This window comes from Mesoplodon mirus (assembly GCF_964341445.2).
Source record: "Mesoplodon mirus genome assembly, chromosome: 8".
Classification (NCBI taxonomy): domain Eukaryota; kingdom Metazoa; phylum Chordata; class Mammalia; order Artiodactyla; family Ziphiidae; genus Mesoplodon; species Mesoplodon mirus.
Window position 1 is genome coordinate 74041286 of NC_138984.1, and position 27260 is coordinate 74068545.

Sequence of the window (27260 nt, forward strand, 5' to 3'; positions counted from 1 at the left end):
CATACAATAAATAACACCTTAATTCATCTAGCCCCAGAAAATCTGCCAGAGTATTCCATATATTTTCTTGCCTTTTTACACATCTTCCCTGCCAGGCATCATAGGCATCACTATTCCCATGTTACAGATGAGGACAGTGAAGTTCAGCGAGGTTAAAAGACTTGGTCAAGGACCATCAAACTCATAAACATCAGAATCACATAGAACCTCAGTGTTCATATTGGTTTTATGTGATCCTTCAGCAGTGGATGGTAAAGGGGCAATGGATAAGTTATTAGGAGGCCTGGCTTTAGTCTCAGCTTCAGTATCTACTAGAAATGTGACCTTGAACTGTATATACAATGTTAATCTTTCAACTCCATGACTTTGTAAATAAAAATTTAAATTAAAACTTAAATTTTAAATTTCAGGCAAATCTTTATTTGAAGGTACTAAACAAGGAAACAGTGAAAAATCAGGTAGCATTGAAACCCAAATTTTCAACTAAATTTAAATTTTTCCCAAATTTTATGACTTTTAAAAAATGCTTTTGGGTTTGTGTTGATAAGATATGTCAGGCCTGGGTCTGTTTACCTTAAGATCCATTCTTGGCCATTTTCCTTGTCTGCTCCGCATCAGAGAGCAGCCTGTGTTTCTCAGACACCCCTAGCAAATGCCTTCCGGCTGGATTCAGCCAAAGGGAGACACTGGTAGTGGGAGATTGGAGGGAGGGAGGGAGGAAGGGAGAAGCCAAAGGATTACTCACTTCTCCTGCCTTCTCTCTCCAGAGGGGTCTCCACAAGCATCTGTAACTTCTCCATTGCTCCAACATTTCTTGACATTTCTATTATGGCTCTAACTATCTCTGGGTAACCTCAGCCTATGGGATGTACTACAACCTTGCTTTTTCTAAATGTCCCTCCAACCCAGGCAAGGCAATGACTCACTTCTGTTCTAATCCCTGTGTTGGTTCACAGTCCTCTGGCTTCTCAGCTCTATCACCTGTGTAACCATTTCCTGCATTAAAGACCCCTCTATTCTAAATCCTTAAGTGGTTAGACTCTGACTGACATGTACATGCTGAACTTGTGTATTTCATATTAATACTTTTAAACATCTATAAAAGTGTTCATCTGAAATCAGAAACTTGATGAAATATGCATATTTTATATTTTCCCTGTTACTAGAATACTTAGTACCCTGAAAGGCTTAACAGATCAATACTGAAGATGTAAAAACTTCAGAAGAGAAGTTCTAAAAAGACTCTTTAATGCTTGCTATTTCTAGCTGTCATTCACTGATTACCATAACCTTGAGTTTATCTTTCCACTGTTCTGGTTACTGATTCAAAATCAGGAGTATAAGAAAACAAAATAACCCAAACATTACTTAAAAAAACACAAAGTCAAAGTCAAATCTTTTCTTAAGAGTGCTACAATTATGAAATTTAGGAGAAAAGTACATTTAAGTCAGAACAGGAGGGACATCCCTGGTGGTACAGTGGTTAAGAATCCGCCTGCCATTGCAGGGGACATGGGTTCGATCCCTGGTCTGGGAAGATCCCACATGCCATGGAGCAACTAAGCCCCTGCACCACAACTCCTGTGGCTTGTGCTCTAGAGCCTGCAAGCCACAACTACTGAGCCCACGTGACACAACTACTGAAGCCCGCGTGCCTAGAGTCCATGCTCTGCAACAAGAGAAGCCACCACAGTGAGAAGCACTCACACTGCAATGAAGAGTAGCCCAGATTTGCCACAACTAGAGAAAGCCCACACACAGCAATGAAGACCCAATGAAGCCAAAAGTAAATAAATAAAATAAATAAATTTATTAAATAAATAAGTCAGAACAGGACATTGCAGGAAAACATACAGCCATCTCTCTATTTCACAGAAAAAATAAAAGTACATATGTAGTGTTTCTAAAATCAGACACTTGTGTTTGCTTGAAGAATGCCTAAAACTCATTCCAACTATTTACCATCTATAGTCTCTGAAGTTTGTTGCAGCAGGCACAACTTTTAAAATTAGATTTCTTTGACATATTTGGTCCATACTGTACAAAAAAATTAAAACACATTGGTGAAAGATGTAGACACATTTCTATAATTAAAAAAAAACCAATGCTGCTGCCTTTGATCCCAGGGAAAGACCAATTAAGTAGACTATAAAAGTTAAAATAAAGCTACAGTTTTTCACTAGACACTTCCAATATTTTGCAGAACATTCTGACTTTTTTGTAAATTCACTCATTGACTCTACTTCTATCTTTGGCCAAAATTTTTTTTTAAAATAAAGTTTTTAAACAAACAAGAAGATTTAAAATTGTATCTTTTTAATAGAGTAATTTCTAGGTGATTCCAATTCATTTTGCTGAGCAATAAGCCATTTGAAAGCAATATTTTAGGTGGATGATGATTTATGCAGAATGCTGATGAATTAAAAATTACAAAAGTAATACATTCGAAAGTAGTTTATTGTGATGAGCCAAGATAATAAAACCCTAAATAGGTACCCTGAAATACCGTGAAAGCCCTTTGGGCCAGATGATCCATCTTTAGATATAAACAACAGTAATTAGTGGACAATTTAAGTGTTGGTTACATGTACCTATGTCAAAATTCATTGATGTGTGCACTTTAGATTTGTGTACTTCACTATATGTGAGTTATAACTCAATACAGAACTGAAGGAATAAAAATTTTTTTAAAACTATACTAAGACACAATTCCTCATCTATCTGGTTGGCAAAAACTCAAATATTTAACAAAACACTGTGTGAGGCTATGGGAAAACATGTTCTCTCTCTTACGTTGCTAGTGGGAATACAAAATGATGCAACCCCGCGTAGAAGGGAATTTGGAGTTTCATATGGATTTATCCTTTGACCTAGCAATCTTACCTATAGAAATCTATCTGAAAACTGTATTGGCCAAAGTATAAAAAGATAGGTGAACAAAGCTATTTACTGCAGCACTACTTATAATAGAAAAAGACAAGCAGAGATTCTGTCAATAAGTGTTCTTACCAAAATAAATTGAACTTGAATCTGATCAAGTCTCCAGATATAACTACCAATTACTGGAAATACAAGAGATAGGAAAATATGTTTAATGACACCACCAGGATGTAATCAGCAAAATCCAGACTGTAAGAAAATATAAAGGATAAACACTATATTTTCTTCAAAAAATAAATTATAAAAATACAAGAGGATGGGGCTTCCCTGGTGGCACAGTGGTTAAGAATCCACCTGCCAATACAGGGGACATGGGTTCGAGTCCTGGTCCAGGATGATCCCACATGGTGCGGAGCAACTAAGTCCCTGCACCATAACTACTGAGCCTGAGCTCTAGAGCCCGTGAACCACAACTACTGAAGCCCGTGCGCCTAGAGCCCGTGCTCTGCAACAAGAGAAGCCACTGCAATGAGAAGACCGTGCACCGCAACAAAGAGTAGCCCCTGCTCACCACAACTAGAGAAAGTCTGCACACAGCAACGAAGACCCAATGTGGCCAAAAATACATAAATAAAATGAAATAAATTTATATTAAAAAAAAGGACACAAGAGGATGGAGGAGGAAACCTAAAAAAATAAAAATCAATTGTAATATATGGATATTATTTAGATACTAATTTGAATAAACTTTAAGAAAAAAATTTGGAGATAATCAGGGAAATTTAACACTGATAATTTGAAATTATTAAGAAATCATGAACATTTTAATAGTAATGGTATTGTAGGGTTTGGGGTTTTATAGCCCTAATCTTTTAGAGATACATGCTGAAATATTTATGGTGAATATTATGATGTTTGAGATTTCAAAATAATCTGGTGCAGAGGGAAGTCGTAGCTGGGAGTACAGAGGAAATAACGTCCAAGAGTTGTTCATAGCTGAAGCTGGTTAATGTTACGTGGAGATTAATGATACCATTCACTCTAATTTTGCATATTATTGCAATTTTCCATAATATAGTGTTTTAAAAAAAGAATCAGTAGATGGATTACTTGGGTTGGACAAGAAATATTCATTCTTGCTAAGCAAAGAAATTCAAATAAAAATAATTGTAAAGATCTCTTTTGTACTTAAACTGGGAATGAACAGTTAATATGTAATGTACCAAAAATTGGTCTCAATTTTCAGCCCACATCTACTATTTGGCCTCAGGTTCAGTCTCAGCCTTTGAAAGACTAGATTACTCAATGTGCACATCAGTGTCTCATCTGGCATCCCAGAATTTGTGCATGATCAATAACACAGCAATTATATAGGTCACTATCACATCTAATCAGTATAACAATACCAGCAAAACGAATCAGGCAAGACTTCCTAATTTATTGTTAATTAAAAATACTTACTGTTAATTTCTTTTCAAATATAGCTAAGCATTCTAGATGTTACTTGAAGCAAAGATCTTCTTTCGTGCTTTTTAAAAAAATAATTAATTAATTTATTTTTGGCCGCGTTGTGTCTTCGTTGCTGCACGTGGGCTTTCTCTAGTTGCAGCAAGCGGAGGCTACTCTTCGTCGCAGTGCACGGGCGTCTCATTGCAGTGGCTTCTCTAGTTGTGGAGCACAGGCTCTAGGCGTGTGGGCTTCAGTAGTTGTGGCACACGGGCTCAGTAGCTGTGGCGCATGGGCTTATTTGCTCCGTGGCATGTGGGATCTTCCCAGACCAGGGATCGAACCCGTCTCCCCTGCATTGGCAGGCAGGTTCTTAACCACTGCACAACAAGGGAAGTCCTTCTTATGTGCTTTAAATGTTAACATTCTATCACTCAGCTTGAGTATGTTTACATTTAATATTGCCACAGTAAAGTGCCGTAGTAATAATGATTGTTAACGCTGTTAATTTCATGTGCAAAAAAATGAGCATATTTAATTAGTAAAAAAAATTGGGAATTGACTGATAATACAAATACTAAGGGAGAATGTGTTAACTATGTAACATTAAGAATAAAATATTGGGCTTCCCTGGTGGCGCAGTGGTTGAGAGTCCGCCTGCCAATGCAGGGGACACGGGTTCGTGCCCCGGTCCGGGAAGATCCCACATGCCGCAGAGCGGCTGGGCCCGTGAGCCATGGCCGCTGAGCCTGCACATGGCCGCTGAGCCTGCACGTCCGGAGCCTGTGCTCCACAACGGGAGAGGCCACAACAGTGAGAGGCCTGCGTACCGCAAAAAAAAAAAAAAAAAAAAAAAAGAATAAAATATTATTCTTCAGTCAACACATATTTCATAAAATGTTAAACAATAGTATAAGAAACAGAGACAATTTTATCATAATTCCAGTTGGTGTGGGCTGTTTGATATATTAGCATTCATAACATTAAACAAAATAAATTTTAAGAATTGTATTTAATTTTCAGTTATCTGATTCCATTTAAGCCATGTGTCTTTCAAGAAAAAGCCCTATTTGGGAATTGTTCACATCTTACAAGAATAAATTAAAAGCAAAATGTCAAGTTGATATCTCTAAATTAAATGAGATGGGAAGAGTCCAAAAATCATGAAAATGACATTCCCAATAAATCTTCCTCAAACTAGATACAATAAAAAATGAAGATTGTATAAAGGAAAGAAGACTATTTGAAAATGATGAGGTATCCAGGACACATTTTGTTCTCACTGACTAAATTCAAAACAACGGATATTACAAAAATGCTTTAAAAGGACAATTATTTATTATTATGAATCTATGGAGACTAAAAATGGAAGCAAAAAGCTTGTCAAAATGATTGCTACAGACTGTGAACCATTTTCAGTAGTTGATGGCAAGAGATTTTTTGAGATTTGCCAAGCTATGAATCCCAGGTACCAAATTATTTCTAGAAAATATATAACTAAAAAGCTTCTTCATGAATGGTATTCTGTGAACAAAAAGGTTATTGATGTCATTTAAAATGTCAGTTGAGAGTGATCATCCATTTAACCTCATAAATGTATAACACAGTGACCAGAGAAGCAATATAGATAGCTGACAGTGCTAAGAAATTATTGTCCCTGAACTTAATGTCAAACTCAAAAAACCACATTAATAATATAAAATTTTAAATATGTTTATTCTTTGATAGAAATCCTATCATCAAAGAGAAATTCACTTTGACCAAATATTGATTTTAACATTCAACGATTCCCCATTCATCCAAAATGTGCATCTGGATAGAGGAATAGATGGAGGGACAGATGGACAGACAGATGGATGAACAGATATATAGGTAATATTTGGAATATATATATGAACATATATGTATAGTCAACCTTGAACAACACAGGTTTGAACTGCATGGGTCCACTTATACGTGCATTTTTTTCACTAAATACTACAGTATCACACAATCCGCTGGTTAAATCTGAGGATGTAGAGCCATAGATATAGAGCAACCTTGGATTCAGAGGGCTGACTAGGAGGGCTAACTATAAATTATACACAGATTTTCTTCCAATAGATGGTCAGCACCCCTAACCCTCGCATTGCTCAAGAGTCAACTGTACACATTCCAATACTGAAAAGGGTGTAGACAAAATGTTTGTAGTGGCAGCTTTACTACAACAGTACTTTGGGAGAGAACTAAAAAACATTCATGCTTTTTGGCCCAGACATCCCAATCACGGGAATTTATCCACATAAAGTGTCTATGCATGAAGATATTTACGGAAACATGATTTCCAATATCACAAACTTGGATACAACCTAAATATCCAAAAATTGGAATGTGATAAGATATGCATCTTTTTCTATTTGAAGTACTCATCACTCCTGTTTTTGTTCGGCTAATTCTTATTGTCCTTGAGCTTCCAATTACAATGTCACTTCCTTAGAAAAGCCTTCCCACCCAGTTAGGATCAAGTCCTGTTATTATACACCAGACAGCCTTTTTTATTGGAGTTTATACTTAATATAATTTTATTTCAGGGCTTATTTGATAAACACTGGCTTCTCTCCTCCCTCTCTCCTGCAAATAGTACACCCCATGAGGGTAGGTAGGTGTTATATGTTGTTCACCATTATATATTCAAGGCACATAATTTATTATATGTATCAATACATATGTGTATAGATGGTATATATAAAACAGATCAGCACAGAAGTCAGAAGTATGAAAATAGTTTTATTAGGATGATAGTTATGTAAGTGATTTTGCCATAAAATTTCTTTGAATAACATTAAATTATTTTAAAGCTATATCTGAAACAAACAAATAATGCCCTACTTTTTAAGTGGTCTCCTTAGTTTGAGGGGACATAGCTCATGAATATATGGTAATTTCCCCAGAATAGGGTATCAAATGTGCCTTGAAATCATGAGAGTTGCCTTTTTAAGAAGATATTAACAATAAAAAGCTATGTAAAACTAATATAACACAAAAATATTAAATACACATGAAAGCTTGTAAATTGCTTAATATGTTGCTTTGCTAAACCAGATTTTTAAATTTAACCAAGCAATAAAAATGCTGTTTATAATGTACTCTATTATTTGCATAAGAGGGAAACATACTGCCTGAATAATCCTAAACCCATCCGTGGTCCTAAAATACTGTGCACAATCACTTGCACATAAACCTCTTTCAAATCTAGTCGAGGCTCACCTCTGCTTAGATCAGGGCAAAAAGGGAATTTGAGAAAAGAGAGGCACCTGGGGGCATACTTTGTATGGTGTTGCAGAAGGAGCTTTAAATTAGATGATAATCCATCGCTAGCACATACTAGCAATTTTTATTTCTTTTAGATTATGTTAGAAATTGTTGAAAATTAATGAGATAGCTATCTTTCTAAAAATAAAGTTGAATTCAGGCCTCATGGGGTTGTTAAGAACATTAAATGAGTAATGCATGTAGACTACATAGCACAGTGTCTGAGAGCATTCAATAAATGTCGCTATTCACAGGGCTTCCCTGGTGGCGCAGTGGTTAAGAATCTGCCTGCCAGTGCAGGGGGACACGGGTTTGTGCCCTGGTTCAGGAAGATCCCACATGCCGTGGAGCAACTAAGCCCGTGCGCCACAACTACTGAGCCTGCGCTCTAGAGCCCACAAGTCATAACTACTGAGCCCTCAAGCCACAACTACTGAGCCTGTGTGCTGCAACTACTGAAGCCCATGCACCTAGAGCCTGTGTTCCATAACAAGAGGAGCCACCGCAATGAGAAGCCCGTGCACCGCAACGAAGAGTAGCCCCCGCTTGCCACAAATAAAGTGCACATGCAGCAACGAAGACCCAACACAGCCAAAAAAATAAATAGGAAAAAAAAATGTTGCTATTCACTATTAACAATAGTTGGAAGATTCTAAAAACTATTTAGAATGTTATTTATTTTCACATTTCATTGTAACTACCATTTTACTTTCTAGCAATTCAATTTTCCAAAACTAGAAAACACACACACACACACACACACACACACATACACACACACACACATACAACTTCTAACCTTTAGCTCCGTAGAGGCAGAAGCTAATTTTTTTGCTTCGGTTAATGCATGCAATTGTTGATAGTCTACTGGTTTATACTTGGTGCTTCTCATTTCATTTTTCATATGAAATACCAGATTACCTGTTTTTCATCAAAAACAGAAAATGACAAAGAAATAGTATTATGTTATTGGAAGTCAAAATAGAGTTATGGCAACATGTTGACTTCAGGTCTTATTTTTAAAGATTTTAAAGCAAATATGAGAAGTAACATATTGCAATATTCGTAGTATATTTGAACCTCAGTTTCTGGAAATTTAAAAAATATTACCACTATATTCCTTGCATAAAATTACTTCTAAAAGGGCATAAAAGGAATACTTCCATTTAAGTTAGTACATTGAGAATCTTAGAAAATTATATTGTCAAGTTACAAAGTGTGACCATTCTTTTTATTTAAAATGTATTAGTCATCAACTGTGAATATTTAAGTATCACATTCTTATGAATCAAATTAAGTAAATAGAATTTTTAAAGTCATAGCTGCATTTTTAACTTAGAAAAATTGATTTCAATTAAATACGAAAAAAGGTTGAAACTGAAACCTAAAAAATTTAATAGGCCAGATAAAATTAAAATGATACAAAATGTTTGGGCAGCCATTCTCCATCCAAGCATATAAAATATCCTAGTTTAGTTTGATCCTAACTATTTTGATAAAGTAAAACATAGGTAGAGGACACTCTAAGCCCAAGTAGTGTGAAGTATAAAAATTTGGGTAATTCAAGTATCATTGCCTCAATGATGTGAAAAATTCACCTGTGCGATGTAAGGCAATTAAGATTTATTAAGTATATCATGGATCACGTGACTGCAAGAAGCTTCCAAATGATTTAAGGACAAGCACAGGAAAGAATGGTTGGCCTGACTATTGTAAGGGAACTGGAGAAATCTTCAATGTGACCAAAAAATGAACCTTCCATTATTAAACTTTTGAAAATCAACATTCCAATTTTATATCACCAATAATCCACCATAAATCATACAACGGGCTTAGAAGTAGAAAAAATACCTGAGGTATCATTTTTCTCAACTGTCATGAATGGTCGGTCTCTTTTATCCATGTTTTCCATATCTGTCAAGGGAACAAAATAGAGCTAATAACATTTTACAATATAATTTAAAAAACTGTTTTAAAGATATGTTCATTGTAGTGATTTTTGAAATAAGGTCCAGGACCAGATGCCATAACTCCATGTATTTTATTAAAATTTGTTTCTCCTTGCTCCTAGAAGCCTCCTTCCATTAGTTTTTTCTCTTTGTGCTTTTCCTGATCTTGGTTTCTCCAACCAATCTCTTATCTCTTAGTTACCCTCTCTTGGATTGTCCCAGTGACTGGTAAATATTTTGTGATTAAAAAATTGTGTATGTTTTATCTTGAGATCTCGAGAGGAAACAAATACGTAAATTAAAGAATACATCAGCTAGCCAAATTACTTACTACTTCTCTTCAGCAATGCAGTACTTGTGGTGGATATGGGGATGTGCCATCCACTTCTAGAAAGCATTTGATGTTTACCTGTCACCAGCTTCAGGGTTGGACTCAGCTGCAGAGAACAGCCTCGCCCAAAGGCACACCATTCCTGGGGTAGCCTATACCCAATGACAGAGTGAGGCAAGGATGTAAAGACCCAGCAGTTTGGGCTTAATGCAGGTCACTCTGATGGGCAATATTTGCTCCAGAGTTCCCTTCGGGGTCGACCCACACTTTGTTGGACCGGCATTGAAACTGACTTTTATTTGCCCAATCTTGCTTCTCCCTTCTTCCTTTCACAGGTATGGATCCCTGATAAATATCTAGCACCCCAAACTCTGCCTCAGCATCTCCTTCCTAAGAACCCAACCTGAGCAGCACCAAGCTGAACTGACATCTTTTTATGGCACCCCCAGGGCAAGATACTAGTCAAGTGGTTCTTTAAATAACAGTACACATTTTTCGTACATTTTCGTTCCATATCTACTAGGTTGAACTGATCGTGTCTAGTAGCCTTTGCAGTAACCTAAATCTTCTTAAATGGAAGAAAAAGTCACACAAGTCCATACTTTTCAGAAACTCTGCCAAGTTACCAAGAATCATGGAGATTGCTCACCAGCTTTAGGAATATAGGGATAAACCTCAGTGTGTAATTTCTATAGGGTCTCTTGTTTTAAGCCTTTGATAATACTGACAATCCTCATACCATCTGCTTTCTACTCATACCCATATCCTATCCATTAAGATTCTTTTTCACTCTGGAAGATTTTGCACATCTAATCTGTCCACCTGCACTGCCTCAAGCCCCCATCACCTCCAGCCCAGATGACAGAGGCATTCTTCTTTGTACCCTTACAGTGCATTCTCCAAACAGCAGCCCAAGTAACCTCTTAAAAGCTCTAATCTGACCTTGTTGAATCCCTTCAATTGTACCCATACCCTTTAAGATAGTATCCAAACTTTTTTAAATGGCCTATAAGGCCCTGGGTGATCTTGCCTTCAATCATCTCTCTACCCTCATCTCATTCACACATTCCAACCACACTGGTCTTTCTATTTCTCAAACATACCAAGTTCATCCTGCTTCAAGGCCTTCCCACTTGCAGTTCCCGCTAGTATTTAAGGTGAGGGCTTTGGTCATTTTGGCGACTTACTCAGTTTTCCTGGGACTTGCCCATGTACACAAGCTATTAAACTTTAATGTGATTTTCCCCTGTTAATCTGTCTCATGTCAATTTAATTATTAGAACAACCAGAAGAACCTAGAACAGTAGAGGAAAATTCTTCTTCCCCAACACTATATTGTTCAAACTTAACTATGATCTTGATGAAATAAAATTTATATCTGAGAGTAAGACAAAAAAAATTTAAACAAAATTTTCATCTGCCTGCTTGGGCCTCTTCCCTCCCCTTTAGAGTGTACTGTGCATCTGCATTAACCAGACCTCCTCAGGAGATCCCCTTTCTCCTTAATCCTTTAATGGGTTATGATGACCCACTATTAGCTTTGTAAGCACAGATCTGGATTGTGTAATCTGTCATTTGACTTATAACCCTTTGTCTCAGAAACTTATATAACTGGCTTTGACCTCTAACTGATGGAACAGCCCTCAGAGCTATCTGAAAGACTGTCTCCAGGTAATAATCTTCAGGATGGCTCAAATAAAATTGTCCATTTATTTCTAGATTGACGGAATTTTTTAACATATTTATTGGAGTATCATTGCTTTACAATGGTGTGTTAGTTTCTGCTTTATAACAAAGTGAATCAGCTATACATATACATATATCCCCATATCTCCTCCCTCTTGCTTCTCCTTCCCACCTTCCCTATCTCACCCCTCTAGGTGGTCACAAAGCACCGAGCTGATCTCCCTGTGCTATGTGGCTGCTTCCCACTAGCTATCAATTTTACATTTCATAGTGTATATATGTCCATACCACTCTCTCACTTCATCCCAGCTTATCCTTCCGCCTCCCCGTGTCCTCAAGTCCATTCTCAACATCTGTGTCTTTATTCCTGTTCTGCCCCTAGGTTCCTCAAAACCATTTTTTTTTTTTAGATTCCATATATACATGTGTTAGTATACGGTATTTGATTTTCTCTTTCTGACTTACTTCACTCTGTATGACAGATTCTATGTCCATCCACCTCACTACAAATAACTCAATTTCATTTCCCTTTATGGCCGAGTAATATTTCACGGTATATATGTGCCACATCTTCTTTATCCATTCATCTGTCGATGGACACTTAGGTTGCTTACTTGTCCTGGCTCTTGTAAATAGAGCTGCAATGAACATTGTGGTACATAACTCTTTTTGAATTATGGTTTTCTCAGGGTATGTGCCCAGTAGTGGGATTGCTGGGTCATATGATAGTTCTATTTTTATATTTTTAAGGAACCTCCATACTGTTCTCCATAGTGGCTGTATCAATTTATATTCCCACCAACAGTGCAGGAGGGTTCCCTTTTCCCCACACCCTCTCCAGCATTTATTGTTTGTAGATTTTCTGATCCTGGCCATTCTCAATGGTGTGAGATGATAACTCATTGTACTTTTGATTTGCATTTCTCTAATGATTAGTGATGTTGAGCATCCTTTCATGTGTTTTTTGGCCATCTGTATATCTTCTTTGGAGAAATGTCGACTTAGATCTTCTGCTCATTTTTGGATTGGATTTTTTGTTTGTTTGATATTAAGCTCCATGACCTGCTTGTATATTTTAGAGATTAATCCTTGGTCAGTTGCTTCATTTGCAAATATTTTCTCCCATTCTAAGGTTATCTTTTCCTCTTGTTTATGGCTTCCTTCGCTGTGCAAAACCTTTTAAGTTTCATTAGGTCACATTTGTTTATTTTTGCTTTTATTTCCATTTCTCTAGGAGGTGGGTCAAAAGGATCTTACTGTAATTTATGTCATAGAGTGTTCTGCCTATGTTTTCCTCTAAGAGTTTGATAGTGTCTGGCCTTACATTTAAGTCTTTAATCCACTTTGAGTTTATTTTTGTGTATGGTATAAGGGAGTGTTATAATTTCAGTCTTCTACATGTAGCTGTCCAGTTTTCCCAGCACAACTTATTGAAGAGGCTGTCTTTTCTCCATTGTATATTCCTGCCTCCTTTATCAAAATTAAGGTGACCATATGTGCATGGGTTTATCTTTGGGCTTTCTATCCTATTCCACAGATCTATATTTCTGTTTTTGTGCCAGTATCATACTGTCTTGATTACTGTAGCTTTGTAGTATAATCCGAAGTCCAGGAGCCTGATTCCTAGAACTCCATTTCTCTTTCTAAACATTGCTTTGGCTTTACAAAAAATTGTAAAGTTTTTTGTTCTGGTCCTGTGAAAAATGTCACTGGTAGTTTGATAGGGATTGCATTGAATCTGTAGATTGCTTTGGGTAGTATAGTCATTTTCACAGTGTTCATTCTTCCAAACCAAGAGCATGGTATATCTCTCCATTTGTTTGAATCATCCTTAATTTCTTTCATCAGTGTCTTATAGTTTTCTGCATACAGGTCTTTTGTCTCCATAGGTAGGTTTATTCCTAGGTATTTTATTCTTTTTGTTGCAGTGGTAAATGGGAGTGTTTCCTTAATTTCTCTCAGATTTTTCATCATTTGTGTATAGGAATTCAAGAGATTTCTATGCATTAATTTTGGATTCTGCTACTTTACCAAATTCATTGATTAGCTCTAGTAATTTTCTGGGAGCATCTTTAGGATTCTGTGTGTATAGTATCATGTCATCTGCAAACAATGACAGCTTTACTTCTTCTTTTCCAATTTAGATTCCTTTTATTTCTTTTTCTTCTCTGATTGCTGTGGCTAAAATTTCCAAAACTATGTTGAATAATAGTGGTGAGAGTGTGCAACCTTGTATTGCTCCTGATCTTAGTGGAAATGGTTTCAGTTTTTCACCATTGAGAATGATGTTGGCTGTGGGTTTGTCATATAGGGCCTTGTCATATATGGCATTTATTATGTTGAGGAAAGTTCCCTCTATGCCTACTTTCTGAAGGGTTTTTATCATAATGGGTGTTGAATTTTGTCAAAAGCTTTTTCTGCATCTCTTGAGATGATCATATGGTTTTTATCCTTCAATTTGTTAATATGGTGTATCACATTGACTGACTTGCATATATTGAAAAATCCTTGCATTCCTGGGATACACACCACTTGATCATGGTGCATGATCCTTTAAATGTGCTGTTGGATTCTGTTTGCTAGTATTTTGTTGAGGACTTTTGCATCTATGTTCATCAGTGATATTGGTCTGTAGTTTTCTTTCTTTGTGACATCTTTGCCTGGTTTGGGTATCAGGGTGATGGTGGCCTCTAGAATGACTTTGGGAGTGTTCCTCCCTCTGCTATACTTTCGAAGAGTTTGAGAAGGATAAGTGTTAGCTCTTCTCTAAATGTTTGATAGAATTTGCCTGTGAAGCCGTCTGTTCCTGGGCTTTGTTCATTGGAAGATTTTTAATCACGGTCTCAATTTCAGTGCTTGTGATTTGTTTGTTTATATTTTCTATATCTTCCTGGTTCAGTCTCTGAAGGTTGTGCTTTTCTAAAAATTTGTCCATTTCTTTGAGGTTGTCCAATTTATTGGCATAGAGTTGCTTGTAGTAATCTCTCATGATCTTTTGTATTTCTGCAGTGTCAGTTGTTACTCCTCCTTTTTCATTTCTAATTCTGTTGATTTAAGTCTTCTACCTTTTTTTCTTGATGAGTCTGCCTAATGGTTTATCAATTTTCTTTATCTTCTCAAAGAACCAGCTTTTAGTTTTATTGATCTTTGCTATCGTTTCCTTAATTTATTTTTCATTTATTTCTGATCTGATCTTTATGATTTCTTTCCTTCTGCTAACTTTGGAGATTTTTTTGTTGTTGTTGTTGTTGTTCTTTCCCTAATTGCTTTAGGTGTAAAGTTAGGTTCTTTATTTGAGATGTTTCTTGTTTCTTGAGGTAGGATTGTATTGCTATAAACTTCCCTCTTAGAATGGCTTTTGCTGCATACCATAGGTTTTGGGTCGTCGTGTATTCATGGTCATTTGTTTCTAGGTATTTTTTGATTTCTTCAGTGATCTCTTGGTTATTAAGTAGTGTATTGTTTAGCCTCCATGTGTCTGTATTTTTTACAGATTTTTAAATGTAATTGATATCTAGTCTCATAGCGTGGTGGTTGGAAGATACTTGATACGATTCCAATTTTCTTAAATTTACCAAGGCTTGATTTGTGACCCAGGATATGATCTATCCTGGAGAATGTTCCATGAGCCCTGAGAAGAAAGTGTATTCTGTTGTTTTGGGATGGAATGTCCTATAAGTATCAATTAAGTCCATCTTGTTTAATGTATCATTTAAAGCTTGTATTTCCTTATTTATTTTCATTTTGGATGATCTGTCCATTCGTGAAAGTGGGGTGTTAAAGTCCCCTACTATGATTGTGTTACTGTTGATTTCCCCTTTTATGGCTGTTAGCATTTGCCTTATGTACTGAGGTGCTCCTATTTTGGATTTATTTACAATTGTTATATCTTCCTCTTGAATCGCTCCCTTGATCATTATATAGTGTCCTTCTTTGTCTCTTGTATTAGTCTTTATTTTAAAGTCTATTTTGTCTGATATGAGAAGTGCTACTCCAGGTTTCTTTTGATTTCCATTTACATGGAATATCTTTTTCCATCCCCTCACTTTCAGTCTGTATGTGTCCCTAGGTCTGAAGTGGGTGTCTTGTAGACAGCATATATATGCATCTTGCTTTTGTATCCATTCAGCCAGTCTATGTCTTTTGGTTGCAGCATTTAATCCATTTACATTTAAGGTAATTATCGATATGTATGTTCCTATTACCATTTTCTTAATTGTTTTGGGTTTGTTTTTGTAGGTCTTTTCCTTCTTTTGTATTTCCTGCCTAGAGAAGTTCCTTTAGCATGTGTTGTAAAGCTGGTTTTTTGGTGCTGAATTCTTAGCTTTTGCTTGTCTGTAATAGTGTTAATTTCTCCGTCTAATCTGAATGAGATCTTTGCTGGGTAGAGTAATCTCGGTTGTAGGCTTTTCCTTTTCATCACTTTAAATATGTCCTGCCACTCCCTTCTGGCTTGCAGAGGTTCTGCTGAAAGATCAGCTGTTAACCTTATGGGAATTACCTTGTATGTTATTTGTCATTTTTCCCTTGCTGCTTTTAATACTTTTCCTTTGTATTTAATTGTGGATAGTTTGATTAATATGTGTCTTGGCATGTTTCTCCTTGGATTTATCCTGTATGGGATTCTCTGCGCTTCCTGGACTTGATGGACTATTTCCTTTCCCATATTAGGGAAGTTTTCAACTATAATCTCTTCAAATACTTTCTTAGTCCCTTTCTTTTTCTCTTCTTCTTCTGGGACCCCTATAATTCGAATGTTGGTGCATTTAATGTTGTCCCAGAGGTCTCCAAGACTATCCTCAATTGTTTTCATTCTTTTTTCTTTATTCTGCTCTGCAGTAGTTATTTACACTCTTTTATTTTCCAGGTCACTTATCCGTTCTTCTGGCTCAGTTATTCTGCTACTGATTCCTTCTAGAGAATTTTTAATTTCATTTATTTTGTTGTTCATCATTTTTTGTTTGCTCTTTAGTTCCTCTAGGTCCTTGTTAAATATTTCTTGTATTTTCTCCATTCTATTTCCAAGATTTTGGATTATTTTACTATCATTACTCTGAATTCTTTTCAGGTATACTGTTTATTTCCTCTTCATTTGTTTGGTCTGGTGGGTTTTTACCTTGCTCTTTCATCTGCTGTGTGTTTCTCTGTCTTCTCATTTTGCTTAACTTACTGTGTTTGGGGTCTACTTTTTGCAGGCTGCAGGTTCGTAGTTCCCATTGTTTTTGCTGTCTGCCCCCCGTGGCTACATTTGGCACAGTGGGTTGTGTGGGCTTCCTGATAGAGGGGACTAGTGCCTGTGTTCTGGTGGATGAGGCTGGAGCTTGTCTTTCTGGTGGGCAGGATTGAGTCTGGTGGTGTGTTTTGTGGTGTCTATGCCCTTATTATGATTTTGGGTGGCCTCTCTGCTAATGGGTTGTGTTGTGTTCCTGTCTTGCTAGTTTTTTGGCATGGGGTGTCCAGCACTGGAGCTTGCTCGTCATTGAGGGTAGCTGGGTCTTAGCCTTGAGATGGAGATCTTGGGAGAGCTTTCACCATTTGATATTATGTGGAGCCAGGAGGTCCCTGGTGGACCAATGTCCTGAACTTGGCTCTCCTACCTCAGAGGCACAGGCCTGACACCCAGCCAGAGCACCAAGATATTGTCAGCCACATGGATCAGAAGAAAAGGAAGAATAAACAAAAGAAAGAAAGAAAAAAATAAAATAAAAAAATAGTTATTAAAATAAAAAATAAGAAAATTCTTAAAAATAAAATAAATTAAAAATTTTAAAAAAATAAAGAAAGAGAGCAGCCAAACCAAAACACAAATGCACCAATGATAACAAGCGCTAAAAACTATACTAAAAAAAAAAAAAAAAACAAGAAAAATACTGGACAGACAGAACACTAGGACAAATGGCAAAAGCAAAGCTATATGGACAAAATCACCCAAGGAGGCATACAAATACACACTCACAAAAAGAGAAAAAGGAAAAAAATATATACATCTATCTATCTATCTATATATAAAAGGGAAAAGAGCAACTAAATCAATAAAAAAATCTACCAATGATAATAAACTCTAAATAGTAAACTAAGATAAACATAAAAGCAGAAACTAGTCAGTCGCATACAGCAAACCCCAAGTCTACAGTTGCTCCCAAAGTCCACCATCTCAATTTTGGGATGATTGGTTGTCTATTCAGGTATTCCACAGATGCAGGGTACATCAAGTTGATTGTGGAGATTTAATCTGCTGCTCCTGAGGCTGCTGGGAGAGATTTCTCTTTCTCTTCTTTGTTCACACAGCTCCTTGGGTTCAGCTTTGGATTGGCTCTGCCTCTGCATGTAGGTGTCCTGAGGGTATCTATTCCTGCCCAGACAGGATGGGGTTAAAGTCACAGCTGATTAGTGGGCTCTGGCTCATTCAGGCCAGGGGGAGGGAGGGGTACGGAATGCGGGGCGAGCCTCTGTCGACAGAGGCCGGCATGACATTGCACCAGGCTGAGGTGCACCATGTGTTCTCCTGGGGAATTTGTCCCTGGATCACAAGACCCTGGCAGCGGCAGGCTGCACAGGCTCCCAGGAGGGGAGGTGTGGAGAGTGACCCGTGCTTGCACGCAGGTTTCTTGGTGGCTGCAGCAGCAGCCTTAGCGTCTCATGCCTGTCTCTTGTGTCCTCACTGATAGCTGTGGCTCGCACCCGTCTCTGGAGCTCGTTTAGGTGGCGCTCTGAATCCCCTCTCCTCAGGTACCACGAAACCAAGTGGCAAGAAAAAGTCTCTTGCCTCTTAGGCAGTTCCAGACTTTTACCCGGACTCCTTCCCAGCTAGCTGTGGAGCACTAGTCCCCTTCAGGCTGTGTTCACGCAGCCAACCCCAGTCCTCTCACTGGAATCTGACCTCTGAAGCCTGAGCCTCAGCTCCCAGCCCCCACCCGCCCCGGGGGGCGAGCCTCTCGGGCTGTTGAGTGCTGGTCGGCACCGATCCTCTGTGTGGGAATCTCTCCACTTTGCCCTCTGCACCCCTGTTGCTGCGCTCTCCTCCATGGCTCCAAAGCCTCCCCCCCCACCGCCACCCCCCATCTCTGCCAGTGAAGAGGCTTCCTAGTGTGTGGAAACTTTTCCTCCTTCACAGCTCCCTCCCAGAGGTGCAGGTACCATCCCTATTCTTTTGTCTCTGTTTTTCCTTTCTTCTTTTGCCCTATCCAGGTATGTGGGGAGTTTCTTGCCTTTTGGGAGGTCTGAGGTCTTCTGCCAGCATTCAGTAGGTGTTCTGTAGGAGTTGTTCCACATGTAGATGTATTTCTGATATATTTGTGGGGAGGAAGGTGATCTCCACATCTTACTCCTCCGCCATCTTGAAGGTCTCCTGACAACTTGTTACAGAGCCCAAGCTCATTCTGCTCGCTGCACGACAGGCCAATAAATCAGGAGACAAGGTGTTGAGGCAAGGAATACGACTTTATATCTAGATTGACTATTAATTTATTTTTTCATTGACATATGCATGGTGTAGTTGGCAGGGTATCAGAAAAAAAATGCCAGAGAACACTTGGAGTCTATGCCGAATGAAGACTTGAAACCAGCATGGATCCACTGAGCCCCACCAGCTTCTCAGTACTCCTCAGGTGTTCCAGTGAATACCCCTGATATCCAGGTCTCATTGCTTTTAAATGATGATTATAAAAATTGTATTTGAGCTTTTTTTATGAAGGACTTGGAGTCTTAGGGGGTACTGGTGAATTTCCTAGGCAGAGACCTAGGGCGATCTGGGTAGGAGGCCCAGGAAAGCACGGGTGGCTGGTTTTGTTAAATTTGGCTTATATTAAAGAAAAAAAGTTGACATTTGATCTGAACAAAATATTGTTAGTGAAATGAGAGACTGAATTATTCATCTCCAAAGAACAAGGCACATTTGCTCATTCCAGCCACAAGGTGTTCTCAGGTGAGAACCTAGCAGAACCGTCTTAAGATTAATCCTCATGATGTACAGTGGTCTTACAGGGGAGCCCCACTATAACTATTAAGTAAATACTGCTCTTCTAGGGACACATGAGATAAAGAATGGTCATCAGTGCTCTGAGCACCTACAGCAGTTTTAGACTGCTGGAGGTAGAAACAGAGACACATAAAATGAATAGATGCAAGGGCAACTCCTTGGGGAGCTAGACTCAGAAGCAGCACACATTCAATCCACCACACTGTCCTCAGATAGTTGTTCAGATGATAGCTCATATCTAAATTAGGCTCCCCATATTACTCAGCCATAAAAAGAAATGAAATTGAGTTATTTGTAGTGAGGTGGATGGACCTAGAGTCTGTCATACAGAGTGAAGTAAGTCAGAAAGAGAAAACCACATACTGTATGCTAACACATATATATGGTATCTAAAAAGAAAATGGTTCTGAAGAACCTAGGGGCAGGACAGGAATAAAGATGCAGATGTAGAGAATGGACTTGTGGACATGGGGAGGGGGAAAGGTAACCTGGGACGAAGTGAGAGAGTGGCATCGAGGTATATACACTACCAAATGTAAAATAGATAGCTAGTGGATAGCAGCCGCATAGCACAGGGAGATCAGCTTGGTGCTTTGTGACCACCTAGAGGGGTGGGATAGGGAGAGGGGGAGGGAGACTCAAGGGGGAAGGGACATGGGGATATATGTATATGTATAGCTGATTCACTGCGTTATACAGCAGAAACTAACACACCATTGTAAAGTAATTATACTCCAATAAAGATGTTACAAAAAAAAAAAAAAAAGAACTGTAACAGAACTTTGGCTCCTACATATCCAGAAAGTCTGTCTTGGAAAAAATTAAAAATGACTGTACTCAGGATGCTTTTCTTACAAATAAATAAATAAATAAATAAAAATAAAATAAATAAATTAGGCTCCCAATTGATAATGGGAAATTTTTCCTCAAAGGTGAAGTAGCTCCCTTGAGGACAGCTACCTATGGGGTTTCCAGCTGGGTTTATGCATGCTTGCAAGTACTTATTAATACTTAGTTGGGAATTAAAGTGAAATGGAGCAAGACCCTATGGGGCCTTCCCATGACAGAATAACCCCCTACCCCATGTCCTCTGCCTGCCTCTTGTCTGCAGAAAAACTTTAGCCAAAGAATAAATTTAATCAGACAAATGAGAAAATGCAGAAGCAAAGGAAAGCAATGAAACAGGACAAAATAATAATAGCTTAGTCATTAAACAAAGTCAAGGACATTTAGTTCCTCTTCAAGGGCTATAGATAATATTCTGAGCCATATCCTTTGAGCTGTTTTGTAGATACTGAAACTCCCACCAGGTGGAAGAATTTAACTACATGATGACCAGACATAAGCCATGACATAAGCTGCCTCAATTGTGAGAACTGGCCTCAAGGAAATGGGAACAAATTGATCCTGTGACTGAAGATTAGCTGTAATTAAAACAATCAAGATGATACTGATCAGACTACTGCATGACTAATTTCAAGATGACTGTCGGAGCTGACTGTGCTGTTCTGCACGTAGCCCCTTCCCTCTGCCTATACACCCCTGAAATTCCCCTTTAAAAGCTCTTGCCCACTGATCTACAGTGGGGAGTTGGTCTTTGGAAATGAGTTTGCCTTCTCCCCCAGTTGCTGGCCTCCTGAATAAGGCAAACTTTCCTTTTTACCAATACTTTCCTCTCAAGTATTGGCTTCAAGGGGCGAGCAGCCCAGACCTGAGTTCAGTGACAAAAAGAAATCCCTCCCTGAAATGGCCAAGATGGGGTTCTTTTGGCACTCCAAAACTGATTTTTGGATACATAGTTAGAGAAAGCCAGCAGAAGGTAAGTTCTTACCATGGCAGTCTCCTGGATCTCTGCCTGCAGGGTCTACTATAAACAAGAGAGGTAAGAGTTTTCTTCATTTCTAAAATTAGATTATCAGGAGAAAATATTTGTAGGGCTAGATGCTTGGATCTTCTGAATTGGAAAAACTTCTAAATTGTTAAAATTTTAGAAAGCTATTGAAACTGTGCAACTCAGATTGGGACTCAAACTCAGCCAAAACCCAGATTGGGACTTGAACCCATGGTCTTTTAATTGAGATCACACACCTGGTCTCAGGACTTAATGAAGCTCAGGTTCCTGATGTCTCACCACAGAAGGAATTCAGAGAGAGACAAAGTGATAGATAAGAAGTGGCTTTATTTAGAGAAAAAAACACTCCACAGAGTGTGGGCCATCTCAGAAGGTGAGAGGCCCTGAAGTATGGCTTGGTTAGTTTTTATGGGCTGGGTAATTTCATAGGTTAATGAGCAGGAGGATTATTTCAACTATTTTGGAGAAGGGGTGGAGATTTCCAGGAATTGGGCCACTGCCCACTTTTTGATCTTTGACAGTCACCTGGGAACTGTCATGGCACTGGTGGATCTGTCACTTAGCTTATGCTAATGTATTATAATGAGCATATAATGAGGCTTAAGGTCCACTGGAAGTCAAATCTGCCATATTGGACCTAGTTGGTTCTAACCAGTTTTTGTCATGTCCTATGGCTATGTCATTCTTTTAAAAGTTGTGCCCTGCCTCCTTCCCTCCTGTTTCACTATAATCTTAAAATATTGTACCTATTTAAATTGATATACAGAAGTCTCAAAAGGCTTCAAAATGTGAAAATAGCCTAATTGAAGGATTTGTTGTAGCAGGCTAATGAAAGATTAAAGATATAAAATGTACCTAAAAGAAAACAAAAATTAAGACCGATGTAACAACTGCTCCCCTCTATTCTCCTTTATTTGAGTGCTCATTCTAGTAATCCTCTGAATTCCCATTCCTCTCTGAAGAGACTATTAAATGGTTACCTGTAGAAACAGGATCACCTGAGGCTATAGGTGAGCCTCTTCAGACTATACTGAAACCATACTGAGGGCCATAAAGAATTTCTTAAACCCAGGGCGGATCCTCAAAATTTTTGTAAATAGATTATTGAGATGGGAGGCCACTGGTCTGACTAAACTGACCATAGCTGATATTCAGGTCTTGTTAGAATTTTTTTGTTGTTTTGGTCTTCTCCCCTATGCTAAATAAAGGAAAGAAAAACATTCCAACCTAAGTGAATGTGTCTATCAGTCCTTTGATATCATTGAGGTGGCCACCCAATTCTTTGAGGAATTAAAACTAAGTGTCTTGGTTTTACAAATCTAAAGAGCTGTGGATCCAGAGACAATTCAAAGCGCACCAATCTTTTTATCACTCCCCAAACCTTCCCTATTTATCTTAAGAGGCTCTTAAGTAAAAAATTCTGGCCTTAAGAGAACAAAGTCTTCCTAGGAGGAACTTGCATTAATCCTCCTGTGCCTTTGAGATGTAAATGTTCTACCTGGTCTTCTCCAGGAACTCTTATCTAGGCCATCTTTTAAAAATGCAAATTTCAGGAAGGTAACTCTTATTAAAAACAAAAGGGCAATAGGTAATTCAGAACTTGAATTGTTAAGGACAAACACAAATCTTAAGTGTCTTCTCTATAAATATTAATAAAAAGTGTTTAGCCATTTAAACAGGTGACCTTGATTTGTTCCATCTGCCAGAAACTCAATTTGAATCCAACTTCTTTTGTAACTGATGGTTTTTGTATTATTGTACCTGATTCATGGCTGAAATTTTGGAATGGAAACTATGGGGTCACTGTGTCTATTTGTGTGTTTGTATGTATCTATATATGTGTGTTACAGATGTGTGGTATTGCCAAAATTAATTTGTAAAAGAGCTCTATTTAATTGGCTTAAAAGGAATTCAGCACATATATAAATACTTAGAAATAAAAAAGAAACTAACCCAAATGAATTTCAGGATCACATGATCTAGGATTACGTTTTAATAAATGAAAACAACTTTAAGTCTGTTGGCTTAATTAACACAGGCATGTTTTTAGTCATCAACATTAAATATAATACTTTTATTGTGCCTAGGTTTACTAGAAATCAAATAAGATCTTATTTCTGTCACAAAGTTTATCAACAAGAAAAATAACTAGATATGATGAAACTTTTGAGTAAATTAAATGTAAATGAGATAAGAGTTTTTAGGTGAATTCTTTAGGAATAATTATGCTTTGGACTGTCTCCTTAAAATAAGTTATTCCAGATTTTCGATAACTTGAAACTGCTAAATTAAGTTACATGATGTGATCATTGGATATCCAGGTCATTTCCAAATAAGAACTGGAACATTAATTACTAAAGAAATCTAATTTTACCTATGTTTGTCTTATTAGAGAAAAACTAAAAATGTTTGGGCTCATTGGACACATCTTGTACCCCACTGAGGAAAGAAATTAGGTTATAGAATATGTTCATAAGTTTGCCAGTCAGGAAATGCTGGTATGACAAACAGTTCATAATTACTTGCTTCTTAGTTTTCACTAGAAACTAAGGTTTTAAGGTTAATTTGAATTAAAATGTATAATTAAAACTATTAAAAATTAATAAGGAAAACATTTTTGTATGCAAGGAAAAAGAAAGTATAAGGAATGGAAATGTATTTTGTTAAGGGAAAAGAAAGTGATTTTGTCCTAAAGCTGGTTATTTCTAGATGGGAAAGAAAACAAGGGACAAATTTATATGGATATAGAAAGTTGTAGAAGATTTGTGAGGGAAAAAAATGAATCTTAGAAAGGAATTCTATGTGTGGTCAGTACTGACTGAGATTGGAATAAATTTAACTGAGTAAATGAATCTTAATATTAAAGGTAAAGTGGTGCAAAACCTGAATTTGGTTTTCTCTCTGTTAAGAGGACAAAGTTTTCTTAGAATATTAATCTGCTTTTGATAACCAATTGTAAAGTTTCTTTACCTTTTAAGTAATCTGTTATAACTTTTTGTATTTGCTTTTGAAGTCTTTTATTGTCACTTTGGCTAAGTGAATATGTACTGTTCCACAGTGACATATGATCCTATTTGACCAAGTGTTTTTAAATCTTTTTGATATTTTTGACAAACTTCCCAAAGATCAAATTCTAATTGAATTTTGTTTGACTGCTAGCTAACTTTGAGGTTTGCTAAAGGGCCCCTGAAGCATCGTGGAGAGAGAAATATTAAACTAATCAGCCTTCTTTGGTAAGTTAAATTATATGGGAAGCATTGTCAAATGAGTGGTAATAAACCTTCTTAGGTTATATTGTATGGGTAAATGTCATTAATATAAACATTCTAGAAATTATATGAAATTCTAAAAGTTGAATATGTCCTAGCAAATCAGTCACAATTCTAGTAATTATCTTAAAATGTATGCTACAGCAGTAACCAAGTATCTTTGTCAGCTGTATTGTAATCAGATCTTTAACCATGCCTTTTTAAGTCTTTTGTCATTTATACACAGTTATTATTTTACTCCAATGCTTTTGCAAAAAATGCTTCATCTTCAAGAAGATTCATAGAAAGGACTTTTTTCATATCATACAACTGAACTTGGTAAGAAATTACAGAATTCTAATGGAAAACCTGATGACTTCATAAAACTGTTAACAGAAGATTAAGATCAAGGATTAGTCACATAAGACTCAGCAAACTGATGAATATGGTTATAAATTTTTTGGTTTTTTGTCTGAAATATTACTGGTTTTTAATCTGTGTTTTCCAGTCATAAGGAAACCGTTCCCCTCAAGCTAATTATGACTTATAGTAATTTGGTAAATTATACCTTTTTAAGTAGAACTGAAACATTTATCTTTTCTCTCTACCTGATTCCTCCAGAAATTGCAAACCTTAGGTTCTCAGAAGCCTTATCAGGTGAATAAGGAAGGCTGCCTCCTGGCAGGTGCAAGAATCTCGAGATATTTTGGGGACCTCAAGAAGAAAGGAATTTATCCAAATTTATAGATATCGCAGGCAGAATCTGATGCCATGCCCTAGATGTGGCTTTCCTGGCCTTGAACAGCCTTTTAAAAGTTCAATTTGATTGTTTAAAAGTAGCATGACTGGGCCTCCCTGGTGGCGCAGTGGTTGAGAGTCCGCCTGCCGATGCAGGGGATACGGGTTCGTGCCCCGGTCTGGGAGGATCCCATATGCCGCGGAGCGGCTGGGCCCGTGAGCCATGGCCGCTAAGCCTGTGTGTCCGGAGCCTGTGCTCCGCAACGGGAGAGGCCACAACAGTGAGAGGCCCGCGTACAGCAAAAAAAAAAAAAAAAAAAAAAAAAAAAAAAAAAAAAAAAAAAAAAAGTAGCATGACTTTATTTATTATACTTCATCTTTTTCCAAAATGTGTTGTCTTTGCTATGTTTAGATTTCTGTAACTAATGAAAAAGTAAAGTAGATAATCTGATTAAAAGTGAGTATTTTCAAAGATTATTAAAAAAAAGTTCAATTTGAGATTCTTTATAAAAAGTTCCAGCACAGCCAACTTAAAAGAGACTCTATGATCAGTTACACTTATGTAAATAATCAGGCCAAGTTTATTGAAACCAGACTTATTTCACAAATAAATTTAGCTATATGTGGTAGAAATGAGAGTAATTTTAAAGAGAAAAAATTAAGTTTCAGTGGACATTAAGTTCCAGTGTTGTTGTCTTTGAGGGTTTTTTGGGGGGGGTTGTATTTACTGCCTAAGACTCAATTTTCAGATGGCTCCTTGTCGCTGCATTACACTATTGTAAAGTTTGTTTCTGAAGCTTATCACAGTAATCTATCTTTGGATGAAGATCAGATGCCCCATGACCTGCAACCAGAGGATCATGCATACTGGAAAAGACATCAAATTAAGGACTCTTTACCGCCACTTTGGAAGGGATCATATCAGGCTTCCTCTCCTGAAAGAACGGCAACTTCTGTTTCTGACAAATGACTTTGACTAAGACCAGCACTACCAGGCCAGGGCAAGAAGAAGACAACATCTGAAGTAGACAGCTGATACAAGATGCCAGACCAGGCCTATATATTAATTGCTTTGAGAATGCTCACACTTTCCTTTATGAACCAAATGTATTTATTCCTTGGGCTCAATCATTTGCAAGTTTCAAAAACCAATCCAGTTGCTGGGTTTGTAGCCAGTCTCCTACATCCAGTATTCTTAGGTTACCTTGGTGGATTTTTCCTCTCAAAGGCTCTAATTGGATGGTCCTTAGAAATTTTATTTTAGAAGAAAGAAACTCTAGCACTGGGCAAGCCAATATCACTAAGTGGGACCCTCTTACCTGGCCAGTTAATGACACCTGTTCTGAACCTGGCCCTAAATACTCCTTTCACTAGATGTTAAATGCCTCTTATGGAACTCAGTGGATTTATGGAACAAGTTTATGGCCTTTGACTCTCCCCAGGTTGGTTAGGAAGACGTACACTTGGTTTCCCTTGGACTCGAGGTCACCTACAAGTAGCCCTGGAAACAGCCCCTTCCAATCTGCCTTTAATGTGAGCACACTGGGTGCTCACATTAAAGGTTTTTAATGGTGTGACCAGTTGGCTGCTATATTCGTTCTTTCACTTGTAATAGAAGATATTATTAATCATATAGAGGCTTTAACAAAATTTATGTAGCTGCTTCGAATAATAGTAATCAAGCCAATAGCTTGCTTAATTCAGAAGTCTCCACAATGAGAAAAGTGGTCCTACAGAATTCAATGCATAGCCCTCAAGAGTCTAACTGCTTCCCAGGGGGAAACTTGCACCATAATACATACTGAATGTTGGGTTTTTTTTTGTTTGTTTGTTTGTTTGTTTTGCGGTACGCGGGCCTCTC

At 37.6% G+C, this 27260-nt stretch overlaps 1 protein-coding gene across 1 annotated transcript in view; it reads right to left on the bottom strand.

Annotated features, from left to right (window-relative positions):
* Positions 1–27260, bottom strand: part of CCDC148 (coiled-coil domain containing 148) — a gene marked incomplete at its 5' end in the record, with an annotated part of 281923 nt that overhangs the window by 175744 nt on the left and 78919 nt on the right. Inside the window, 2 exon segments of the mRNA XM_082630314.1 lie at positions 8417–8538; positions 9469–9531. Coding sequence (XP_082486440.1) covers positions 8417–8538; positions 9469–9531 — 185 coding nt within the window.